At 39.9% G+C, this 13,152-nt stretch overlaps 1 protein-coding gene across 1 annotated transcript in view; it reads left to right on the plus strand.

Moving 5' to 3' along the window:
• PPP4R3B (protein phosphatase 4 regulatory subunit 3B) overlaps nt 1–13,152 on the plus strand; it is a 72,783-nt gene that overhangs the window by 5,381 nt on the left and 54,250 nt on the right. The window contains exon 3 of the mRNA XM_017859889.1: nt 8,514–8,612. Coding sequence (XP_017715378.1) covers nt 8,514–8,612 — 99 coding nt within the window. The remainder of the gene's footprint in view (nt 1–8,513; nt 8,613–13,152) is intronic.

Below are 13,152 nucleotides of genomic sequence, written 5' to 3' on the forward strand. Positions count from 1 at the left end.
GAGACTCTGCCTCAAAGAAAAAAAAAAAAAAAGAAAGCAAGTTACTAATTTCCAATTTTTACATGAAGTCTGTTGTTCATTAGTGGAGTTAAAATTTTTTTTTAAATTTGTTTTCAGAGATGGGATCTTGCTATGATGCCCAGGCTGAGCTTGAACTCCTAGACTCAAATGATCCTCTGACCTCAGCTTTTCCAATAGCTGGGACTGTAGTAATGGGTTAAAAAAATTTTTTTGTTTCCATTAGTGGGTTTTTTATTAAAAACTTAATGAGTAAGTGAATGAGATGGTTATAGGCCATTTTGCTGTATTAAAATATGTTGACTATGCCAGGCGTGGTGGCTCACACCTGCAGTCCCTGCACTTTGGGAGGCCAAGGCAGGAGGATCCCTTGAGCTCAGGATTTTGGGAACAGCCTGCACAACATAGCAAGACCCCATCTCTACAAAAAAAAAAAAATTAAAAAATTGTCCAGGTGTGGTGGTGTGCAGCTATAGTGCCAGCTACTTTGGGAACTGAGACGGGAGGATCATCTGAGCTTGGGAGGTCAAGACTGTAGTAAGCCATGATTGTACCACTACACTCCAGTCAGAAAGACAAAGCCAGGCCCTGTCTCAAAAAAAAAAAAAAAAAAAAAATTGAGTAAATTCAGAGGAGATGTTTAACATTCTTCTTATAACATTACAGTTTTAAAATGAGCCAACTACTAAATTGTGTGCTCAAGATACATCTTTTCTTTCAAAAATGAAGTACCGAATTGTGAGCTTAAAAGGAGTTAGAATGAGTCAAGCTGAATGTCATATGACTGGATATTGAAAAGTCGTTATTGATTTACATCACTTTCTTCCTTACCGTGCACAATACTGAAGTAGTTAATGGAAGAAGATGTACTTACTCAATAAACTTAAGCATTTAAACATGTTGGAAAGAGAAGAGAATCATTATATGATACAAATGAAATAAGATACCTGATAGGTGTGACAGAAATTTTAAGTTACTTAACATCAGTCCCACTGATACTGACTGAATCAAAAGCAGAGTCAAAGCCAGGTATGGTGGCATGTGCTTGTGGTCCCAGCTACTTGGGAGGCTGAGGCTGGAGGATGACTTAAGGCCAGGAGTTTGAGGCTGTAGTATGCTATGATTGTGCCTGTGCATGGCCATTGCACCCCAGGCTGGGCAACATATCTTAAAAAAATAATAAAAACGAGTCATACTAGGCACAGTGGCTCAACACTTGTAATCTCAACACTTTGGGAGGCTGAGGCAGGAAGATCACTTCAGTCCAGGAGGTCAAGACCAGCCTGAGCAACATACTGAGACTCTCGCTACAAAAAATATAGAAATAAATTAGCTGGGCATGGTGACACACACCTGTAGACCCAGCTACTTGGGAAGGTGAGGTGGGAGAATTGCTTGAGCCCAGGAGGGCAGTGCTGCAGCGAGCTGTGATTGTGCTACCGCACTTCAGCCTGGGTGATAGAGCAAGACTGTCTCAAAAAAAAAAAAAAAGTCATATGAATGTATACCTATTTAACACAATTGTGTATTAACTGGGTTTAGGAAAATCCTCATTGCAGTTTTATTTGGAGGCAGGATGTAACAGGTGAAACAGATACAGAATGATAGTAAGATAGCTGATAAGTGTTTTACCACAGTCTTCACTGAAAGCCCATGAAAGCATTTCACACATGAGGCAACAAAGGTCCAGAAAGGGTAAGATTCTTGACTGAGATTATACAGCAGGTATGTGCTGACACAAAATATAAAAAGTAAACTTGTATTCCACAGACTTAGAGCAATAGAAAATTAAGGAAGAGGTTAATGTAAGCTGGAATCATTAAGGAAAACTTCATTCCTGGTGGTAGTGGAAGGAACTGTGATAGGGAAGGAAATATACCTGCTACAAAAGGTATTAAACCTATTTGTAGCAGTGGTTTCTTTTTTTCCCCCTCTTAATCCCAAATGTGATAATACACAGGTTCAGAAGCGGGTATTACAGGTTCTTGAGTAGGGGCCTAAAGTGATACTGTGTTTAAAGAAAAGAGTATGGCAATGTTATGAATAATACATTGGGGAGGAGGGATAGGGTGGAGCAGAAGATCTTTGAGTAGCAAAACCTTTTACAGTAATTCAGATACAAAAAATGAAAGTCTATTCCACCATGGTAAATGGACGTCAAGGAACAGAGCTCCAGTATATTTTCAAGAAAGTGCTGGAAAATTTGGTAAATGATTAAATATGAAAGACAAGGAATCAAAGGTCACTGGTAGTGTTTTTGAGTCTGGCCAGGAAAATGATGGTTCTTTCCAGAAAGTGGGAAGTTAAGCAGGTTTACATTAATCTTTTGGTTTGAGGCTTATTAAAAAAAATTTTTTTTTAATATGTAATAGCCCAGTTAAAAATTCAAAAGGTATTTATTGAAGTCTCTTTCCCACGCCAGATTCTGTCCATACAGTTTCCCTCGCTAGGGGCCACTCACATCACCAGTTTCTTATATATCTTGCTGGAGATATGCATATGTAAGCAAATATGCATACAATTGTATGTATTTTTTCCCTTTTATTGGTATAAATGGTAGCATACTATGTACTGTTTTGTGCGTTGCTTTTTTTTTTTTTTCCATCTGGGCTTATAATAAATATAGTAAAATAAATGGAAAGAGTTTTTTATTTTATTTTTATTTTTTTTGAGACATAGTCTTGCTTTGTTGCCAAGGCTGGAGTGCAGTGGCGCGATCATGGCTCATGGCTTCATGATCATGGATCATGGCCTTGACTTCTGGGCTCAGGCTCCCACCTCAGCCTCCTGAGTAGCTAGGACTGCAGGTGTGCACACGATGCCTGGCTAATTTTTTGTAGTTATGGGATTTTGCCGTGTTGCTCAGGCTGGTCTTGAACTGCTGAGCTAAAGCAGCCCACCCACCTTGGCCTTCCAAAGTGCTGGGCCACACCCAGCCCATGAAAAGGTCTCAAAAGTAACATCTGGGAATAGAGATAGGGTAAGACTTTCCAGCAGGAGATTGTAATTTAAAAATCATAAAAGGCCTGGCGTGCCAGTAGTGGTCCCAGCTTTTTGGGGCTGAGGCAGGAGGATCGCTTGAGACCAGGAGTTTGAGGCAGTAGTTCGTGATAATCACACCTGTGAATAGCCAACTGCACTCCAGCCTTAAAAAAAAAAAAAATCAGATTAATTATGAATTTTTAGCTGCAAGGTAACCTCCTTTGAGGTACTAGCTATAAATTGAGAAAAGAACAGAGCTCAAGACTGAGTCGTGTTGATCTGACCACATTTATTCATTCATCCAGAAATACCTCATTGAATGCTGCTTCTGGCTGGTCACTATCTTTCGTTTGGAGTTTTTTTGAGGCAGGGCGATGATTTTTAGATGAGACTGTCTCCCAGCCAAGAGCACAGTGACATGATCGTGTCTCACTGCAGCCTTGACCTCCTAGGTGCGATCCTCCCACTTCAGCCTTCTGAGTAGCTGAGACTGCAGGCACATACCACCATGCCTGGCTAATTTTTTTAATTTTTAGTAGAGATGAGGTCTCACTATGATGCCCAGGCTGGTCTTGAACTCCTGCACTCAAACAGTTCTCCCTCCTTGGCCTCCCAAAGTGCTGGGATTACAGGCGTGAGCCTCCACATCCAGCCAAGCTGGGATTTTTGTTTTTATTTATTTATTTATTTATTTTTGAGATAGAGTTTCACTTTTGTTGCCCAGGCTGGAGTGCAGTGGCGCAATCTCGGCTCACTGTAACCTCCACCTCCCAGGTTCAAGCGATTCTCCTGCCTCATCCTCCTTAGTAGCTAGGATTACAGACATGCACCACCACGCCTAGCTAATTTTGTATTTTTAGTAGAAACGGGGTTTCTCCATGTTGGTCAGGCTGGTCTTGAACTCCCGACCTCAGGTGATCTGCCTGCCTTGGCCTCCCAAAGTGCTGGGATTACAGGCATGAGCCACCACTCCTGGCCATTGGGATTTTTAAAGTAAGCTTTTGAAGAGTTTATGCAAAGTGATGGCATGATCCAGAATACTTGGTATCAATCTGTGGAATTGAAGAGAAGCAGTAAGTCAGAAAGTCATTGGGAGATTGCTGCATAGTCCAAGCAAAAGATAATGTTGGATTGGATTGAAGTGATAGAGATGGACAGAGATGAATGGATTTTGTGATACATATTGAAGGTAGAATTTACAGGACGTGCGATGGATCAGTTATTGGTAATCAGGAAGAAGGAAGATCCGTAACCATTGACTGTTTCCCAAGGTCAGTCCTTAGCATTGGAAAATAACTCTAAATATAAACCCCATTTAGTTTCTGGTATGTTGACGAGATCAGAGAAAATAATTTAAGTTGAAGTTTAGAATGAGGGGCTGGGTGCAGTGGCTCCCACCTGTAATCCCAGCACTTTGGGAGCCCAGGGCCAGCAGATCACCTGAGGTTGGGGTTTCAAGACCAGCCTGGCCAACATGGTGAAAGCCTGTCTCTACTAAAAACACAAAAATTATCCGGGTGTGGGGGCACACACCTGTAATCCCAGCTACTCTGGAGGCTGAGGCAGGAGAATCCCTTGAACCCAAAGGTGGAGGTTGCAGTGAGCCAAGATTATACCACTGCACTCCAACTTGGGCATCAGAGTGAGACACTGTATCAAAAAAAAGAAGAGCAAAAGAAAGTGATGATGAAAAGGTGCTCAGTTACCTTAATTCAGATTTCAGTGTTTACCTGGACCTTCTCTCAGAACATTGATTGTAGCCAAAATGGGAAAGGCATTGGATGGCTGGATAAAGGGTTTTGGATTTCATTCCATTAGTCATATCCATTGACCTGACTAGATATTACTGTCTATAGATCTAGACACCAGAAAGACCAAGGCATGATTAGAAAATTGTGACTTTGAACCCCATCCCCCAACCTCCAGAAGGGGAGAGGGGCTGAGGGCTTATTAATCACCAGTGGCCAGTGATTTACTTAATCATACCTGTTTAATGAAGCCTCCATAAAAGCCCAGTAGGACTGGGTTTGGAGAGCTCCCAGATAACTAAGTGGAAGTTCCTGGAGGATGATGTCCCCAGGGAGGTAATGTAACCTTTGAGCCTCTTACCCCATACCTTGCTCTATACCTATCTTCATTTGTATCCTTTAAAATATCCTTTATATTATAATAAACTGGTAAATACAACTGTTTCCCTGCGTTTTGTGATAGCAAAGTAATCAAATCCAAGGAGGGGGTCATGGGAAGCCTGATTTATAGCCATTTGGTTGGAAGCATAGGTAAAACAACCCAGTCTTGCAGTTGGCGTTAGAAGTAGGGGCAGTCTTGTAGGGCTGAGCCCTCAACTGTGGTATCTGACGGTGTCTCCAGGTAAACAGTGTCAAAGGTGAATTGGAGAATACCCAGCTGGTGTCTAGCATAGAACTGATTGATATTGGTGGGGAGAAATCCCCACACTTCTTGGTGATGAAGGTGACAGCAGTGATTTGTATTGTGAGAGTGTAGTATGAGAAACAGTTTATTTATTCCTATATTCTCATACCCACCTTTTGTGAATTACTGTAGCCTATATGTGGAGATAACTGCAAATATTTTGTAATTTAAACTGTCCTAACTCAAACAAAATGGATAGGTGCCTTAAAAGGGGTTGATAATGATATAAGTACAAATGAACTACATAATGGTTAAATTAACATTTACTGCTTAACTATCAGCCATGCGACAAAGCAAAAACAATGATGTAATAGATCTGACAAGAAGCTACCCCTCTCAGAAAGTTCAGTTATTAAAAAGATTTTTTTTTTTTTCTGAGACAAAGTCTCGCTCTTGTCCCCCAGGCTGGAGTGCAATGGTGCAATCTTGGCTCACTGAAATCTCCACGTCCTGGGTTCAAGTGATTCTCCTGCCTCAGCCTCCCGAGTAGTTGGGATTACAGGTGCCTGCCACCACACCCAGCTAATTTTTGTATTTTTAGTAGAGATGGGGTTTCAACCATGTTGGCCAAGCTGGTCTCAAACTCCTGACCTCAGGTGATCCACCCGCCTCGGCCTCCCAAAGTGCTGGGATTACAGATGTGAGCCACCGTGCCTGACCGGTAATTTTTTTTTTTAATTAGATATGGGAGTCTCACTGCATTGCCCAGGCTGGTCTCAAACTCCTGGCCTCAAGTGATCCACTTGCCTTAGCCTCCCAAAATGCTAAGATTACAGACTTGAGCCATTGCATTCTACCAAAGGATAATTTTAAATATGGATTTATATCCACTGTTATGTTTGGGTATCCTATGCCTTAAGTGTGTATTGAGTTTTAATACCAACTAATGATATGGAGCCATTACAGTTCAAACATTTAAAAATTTTGCTTATGTTCTTATAAGCCTTTTCTATTTCAGCATGTGTTTTATAATGCATTAATATACTAATATATTCTTGTATATAATATATAAGCAAATTAAACTGCAGTCAAAAATGTTCTGGAGATCACTGTTCGTGAAGCTATTTTGAGGAAGGCTCTAAGAAGATGACTGGGGAATGTAGGGAGCCTGAGTGGGTACCCTGGTATTTTAACCAGCGCTGACCAGAGTAGCTCTGTTTATATCTTTTTTATATAAGGAGGTTCTTAGTAAATTTTGGTTCTGGTTTTTTTTTAAAAGGGGTTCTGGTTTTTTTTTAAAAGGTTTGAAAACTTTTGTGGATGATGAGAGAAATCGAAGGATTTTTTTTTTTCTTTTTTTTTTGAGACAGAGTCTTGCACTGTCGCCAGGCTGGAGTGCAATGGCACAGTCTCGGCTCACTGCAACCTCTGCCTCCCGGGTTCAAGCGATTCTCCTGCCTTAGCCTCCCAAGTACCTGGGACTACAGGCGCACACCAGCACGCCCAGCTAATTTTTGTATTTTTAGTAGAGACGGGGTTTCATCATGTTAACCAGGATGGTCTTGATCTCTTGACCCCGTGATCCGCCTGCCTTGGCCTCCCAAAGTGTTGGGATTACAGGTGTGAGCCTCCACGCCTGGCCGAAACTGAAGGATTTTAAACAAAGGAGTGACTTGAGAGAATTTTAGATTAACTCTGGTAGCAAGCTTCTCCCAAACAGCATAGCCAGGAAGAAGGTAGAACACCGATTTCTAGGTATTTTTGCCTGATGACACAGAAAATAAGAAGTATTAATCTGAGGCCTGGATTAATTAAATAATATTTTCATTTACTGTTTAAAGCCAAAAGTACTGAAATGTTCCCATTTTCAAAACTTTGTCTTTGAAGATGATTTTTAGTTTGTATTCATGTCAGGTCGTAATATTTATAAGTACTAGTTAAATGAACAAATTATTACATATAAGGTGTTTTGTAGATTATATTTTTGGTAGAGTATAAACTCAATTTGTATTTGTTTGAAAATCAAAGTTTTAGCCATATTAAACTTTCATTATTATATATCCTTTAAAGATTGTTCATTTGAGTATTGCATAGTGTTTTTAGTGTTTAAAAATGTGTGTGTAGGCTGGGTGCAGTGGCTCACACCTGTAATCCCAGCACTTTGGGAGGTCGAGGCAGATGGATCGCTTGAGCCCAGGAGTTGGAGTTCCAGACCAACCTGGGCAAAATGGTGAAACCCTGTTTCTACAAAAAATTAGTGTGGCGTGGTGTGTGCACCTGTAGTCCCAGCTACTCGGGAGGCTGAGGTGGGAGGATTGCTGGGGCCTAGGAGGTCAAGGCTGCAGTGAGTCATGACACACACACACACATGATTTGTGTGTGTGTGTGTGTGTGTGTGTGTGTGTGTGTGTGTGTGTGTGTGGTGTATGCTTTATTTTAAATCCAAACTTTAGTTTCTAATACAAGGGTTGACAACCTTTTCCTAAAAGCGTAACTAACCCTTTGGTAGGCATGTAATCGAAGACATTCTAGGAGACTGGTTACCTAAACCTTAGGCTAATTTTTCTATACCCTAAAGTACTGAACTGGGTGCTGTTGGTAGCACTTGTAAATAAGAGCAAATAGCTTTGTTTCACCATGGTGTTGCATTTCTTAAGATCCTGAAGTCTTTTCCAGATTAAAAAAAAAAAAATGGCAAAAATAGAGTTAAGCCTTAACCTATTTTCAGATATTAGTTAGCTTACTTTTAACCAGCTCAAAGGGAAGGATAAATACATAGGTGGTTAGTGAATGGGACAGCTGATTTTCTGGAAGCAACAGAAAGTAGATGGTTGGAATGTCTTTGTTACAGTTTTAACCAAGAATGGCTAGCCTTTTTATAAATATTATTTGGGTGACATGAGTCAGAGCCTACTAACCTATTATAATATTTTTTGTTTTAGAAAATTGCTCAATGTCATTTTTAGTACCAAAGCTATTTTATTGCCAATATATTACTAATAATGCCAATCGAATATACATTAATTACTCTTCTCGGGGCATTTGTCATTGCTGTGTTTTCAGTCCTCTTGATTTTTATTTATACTTTGTAAATATCTCTTTTCTAGTGTGATGATATAGAAATATTTATTTTTAAACAGGATACATTAATTGTTTGGTCAGAAGCAGAGAACTATGATTTGGCTCTGAGTTTTCAGGAAAAAGCTGGCTGTGATGAGATCTGGGAAAAAATTTGTCAGGTGAGTTTCTTTTATAATATTTAACTTAACATTTGCATCTTTTCTTGAATTTTGTTTCCTTTTACTTCAAACATGTATTAGGATATGGAGAGATAGTGTCTTAATGTGAGACTTGATAATATAACTTGAAATTTTTTTATATTCTACAGCAAATTATTTTACTTCAAGTTTTTTAAAAACAACTTTGTCATAGTTTTGTTTTACCACTTTAGATTTTGATAGCATATACTCATAATTAATACCTTACATTATAGAGTGGCAAGTACTTTAAACAAACCAAAAGAAGATTAAGTAATTAAGTCAGGCTTTTAGATTAAAAATAATGAATATTTGGTCATATGTTTGCCTAATGTTTATGAATACTGTACGAGGCACTAATGATCAACAGTATTCATGACTTCAGTTTATGTGGAACTTAGAGTATAGCAGGATATATAGAATATATGGTAACTCTTAAGTAACTAGAATTTTTTTAAAAGAAACCTTTTATTTTAGAACAGTTTTAGATTTACAGAAAATATAACTATAATGGAGAAGACAAACATCTCTTATTTATAACTAAGATATTGATTTACATATCTGCTGGAACATAAATTTATATGGTGGATAATTTATTCTAGTGATTTCTGTATAAGATTATACCTTGTCCCATCCTACTACCCCACCTCTATATGTCAACAGCTACTTTTTAATACATGTTCTTGGATATAAATGTATTTGTCCACCTGGACGCAATTGCTCACACCTGTAATCCTAGCGCTTTGGGAGGCCGAGGCAGGCGGGCTCCTGAAATCAGGAGTTCGAGACCAGCCTGGCTAACACGGTGAAACCTCATCTCTTCTCAAAGTACAAAAATTAGCTGGGCGTGGTAGTGCATGCCTGTAGTCCCAGCCACTAGGGTGACTGAGGCAGGAGAATAGCTCGAACCTGTGAGGGAGGTTGCAGTGAGCCAAGATCATGCCACTGCATTCCAGCCTGGGTGACAGAGTAAGACTGTCTCAAAAAAAAAAAAAGTGTTCGTCCTAGAAATTTTTGTGGAAATTTGTTTATTACTGCTTTCACTTAGGTAGTTTCAGGAGGTCTCCAAGAACGCTCTCAATTTCCATAATTCATCAGAAGGACTCAACAGAATTCAGCAAAACATTATACTCACAGTTACCGTTTATTACAGCAAAATGATACAGATTCAAAAAACCAATGGGAAGAGGTGCATAGGGTAGGGTCTAGGAGAGTTCCAGGCTTGAGCTTCAATTCTCTTTCCCAGTGGAATCATGCAGACAGCACTTACTTCTCCCAACAGTGATATATGGCAGCACACGTTCAGTATGGCCAACCAGATAAGTTTACCGAAACCTTTGTGTCCAGGGTTTTCATTGGGGATTAGGGTTTACGTAAGCATGGCTTACCACCTGTGTGGCTAACTTTATTCCAGCACCTCCAGAGGTCAAGAATATCTTGTGGTCCAAGGCCCCCACCATATACCACATTGTTAGCATAGTATGTCTGGCATAGGTGAAGGCCCCAGGTAAACAAAACACTATTATGAAGCAGGATATTCTGAGTGCTTAGAGTTTACCTCTCTGGAGCTAGATAAGGGCCAAACTTTTCCTTTGGCAAGGTCAGTCCTTTACTGCACAGGCCACTCCTTGACCAAGACTCTCTTACACCAAAATGATCATATTTGTGTGAGCATCTACATTTAGCATAGGATTTATATCACAGATGGAGAAATAATATCAGTATGAATATACCTAGCATTTGGGGCCAGTGTGGAGTAGAAACAGGTTTGAAGAAACAACTAACTTTTCCTATAAAACCATGTCGTACCTTTTGTACTTTTGTACTACTTTGATTTCTTATTTCTCTCCTTGATCTGCAGATTTTACCTTATGATAAACTTGTACAGAACTGTATACCATAGAAACTGATAGTCAACAAAATCCAGCTTTTTGTCAGTCCAGTGATTTTTTTTTTTCTTCTTAGGTTCCAGACCATGATTCTGTAGGGCCAGTGACTTTCCTTTTTCTTAATTATTCAAATAACTCATCATGGGCCAGTGATTTTTCTATCAGCATTACATCCTCAGGAAGCTTTAACTCAATCTCCCAGTACATTTGATCATCAATATCAGTATTATAAGATTTATGTAGATAAGGTAGTTGGATCAACAATACTAGTGTTACACCATATCACAGTATGGTAGTAGATGTAACCTGAAAAGTAAGAGTTGATAGATTCTAGCACATTACTAGAATCCCACTTAGTCATTAACAGTTGGTCTGGGACTGGGCATGGTGGCTCACGCCTGTAATCCCAGCACTTTGGGAGGCCAAGGCGTGCGCGTCACGAGGTCAGGAGATCGAGACCATCCTGGCTAACACGGTGAAACCCCATCTCTACTAAAAATACAAAAAATTAGCCAGACGTGGTGGTGGGCGCCTACAGTCCCAGCTACTTGGGAGGCTGAGGCAGGAGAATGGTAAGAACCTGGGAGGCAGAGCTTGCAGTGAGCCAAGATAGCGCCACTGCACTCTAGCCTGGGCTACAGAGCAAGACTCTGTCTCAAAAAAAAAAAAACAACAGTTGGTCTGGTTCATCATCATATTGTATGGCAAAATGTCTCCCAGAGCAGTGTCATTCTTCGAAGCTTACAGGCTCCCATTTAACCTAGTCAGGTTTCAAGAGGAGGAGTGGTCTTGGCAAACCTATTGCTTCACCCTTCCAGGCATCTGTTATAACTGAGCTAAGAGACAATGTCATCTCTTGGCCTTCAGCCTTTCTTGAGGCATCACTGCCTTTTTTTTTTTTTGGAGACATGGTCTGGCTGTCCCCAGGCTGGAATGCCGTGGTGTGATCTCAGCTCACTGCAACCTCTGCCTCCCGGGCTCAAGGGATTCTCCTACTTCAGCCTGCTAATAGCTGGGACTACAGGTGTGCACCACCATGCCTGGCTAATTTTTGTATTTTTTGTAGAGACGAGGTTTCATTATGTTGCACAGGCTGGTCTTGAACTCCTGAGCTCGTGATCTGCCTACCTCAGCCTCCCAAAGTACTGAGATTACAGGCATGAGCCACAGCGCCCAGCTTAGGCACCAATGTTAATACTGAATTTTCCTTCTTACATTACGTTACTCATTGTTTCATTTTTTTTTTTTCGTCTTTTACTGTTTCTCCTTTCCATTTGTCATTATTTTTTAAAATTTTATGTTTATTCTTTGTCATTGATTTTTATTCAGACTTTTCCACCTTTGGAAGGGATATTAGATGGAAGGGATGGTCCAGCAAAGTTAACTCTTTACTATACCACTCAGTACTCTACTTCTTAAAATCTATGCATGTTGCTGAATATGTATTTAGTTTTTTGCTCCTAACTACTGCATGATATTTCACAGAATCATATGTCATGTTTTATTTTTTCAGTTCTGGGAAGTCATTGCTGATCTTTGAAAGAACAGTTTCAGTTTCAATAAGCGCCATATTACTTAATTATTTCTTAACCACCCCCCTCCCCTGCCTTTGTTTTTTTTTTGTTTTTTTTTTTTTTTGAGACAGAGTTTCACTCTTGTTGCCCAGAGTGGAGTGCAATGGCGTGATCTTGACTCACTGCAACCTCCGCCTCCTGGGTTCAAGCGGTTCTCCTGCCTCAGCCTCTTGAGTAGCTGGGATTACGGGCATGCACCACCATGCCCAACTAATTTTGTACTTTTAGTAGAGACGGGGTTTCTCCATGTTGGTCAGGCTGGTCTTGAACTCCCAACCTCAGGTAATCTGCCCGCCTTGGCCTCCCAAAGTGCTGGGATTACAGGAGTGAGCCACCATGCCCAAGCTTAACCCCTTATAATGAGAAAATAGAACAAAAAAGCTTCCCTGAAAAAGTTTGATGGTTCAGATGGTTCAGTGTGTGTCTTAAGGGGAATGGAGAATGATGAAATAGAAAGAACCATTGTAGAGACATAAATTTTAAAAACAAGAGCAAAGATAATTTTTATATGTTTAGCTTTGAGAAAGCATAAATTTAGAAGTACATATGGAAATGTTAACCTTAGGAAATGGTATGGACATTTTCTTTGAAGTGAATGAAGGAAATGTGTGAAGGTAAGTTATGAGATGGAGAAATGTTAGAGGAAGTTGAGTACTGATGGACTTTTTATTCAAAGGAAACCTCTTATCTTCTGAGACTTAAAGGTGAAGGTAATGTTTGAGAAGTTGGAAAGTGAAAAAAAAATTTAAAGCAGCGGCTGTAAGGGATGATGATAGGATTGTGGAATAGAGAATTTTTATTGAAAAACCCTATCTATAGTGTGGATTTATTGTGAATCCATACAGCAGAGTTCATGGCTGTCTTTGAGATGTTATGATCAGATTGTGTTGTAGCAATACAATCCTAAAATTTCAATGGTTTGTCACAACAAAAGTTGATTTCTCCTTAATGCTGTTTGACCTATAGGGGAAGGGGCCCTGCTCATGTGAGTCATTCAGGGACCAAGCTGGAAGAGAATTCATTTTATTTTATTTTATTTTATTTTATTTTTATTATTTT

Source organism: Rhinopithecus bieti, unplaced genomic scaffold (genome assembly GCF_001698545.2).
Source record: "Rhinopithecus bieti isolate Rb0 unplaced genomic scaffold, ASM169854v2 scaffold_52849, whole genome shotgun sequence".
NCBI classification, from domain to species: Eukaryota; Metazoa; Chordata; class Mammalia; order Primates; family Cercopithecidae; genus Rhinopithecus; species Rhinopithecus bieti.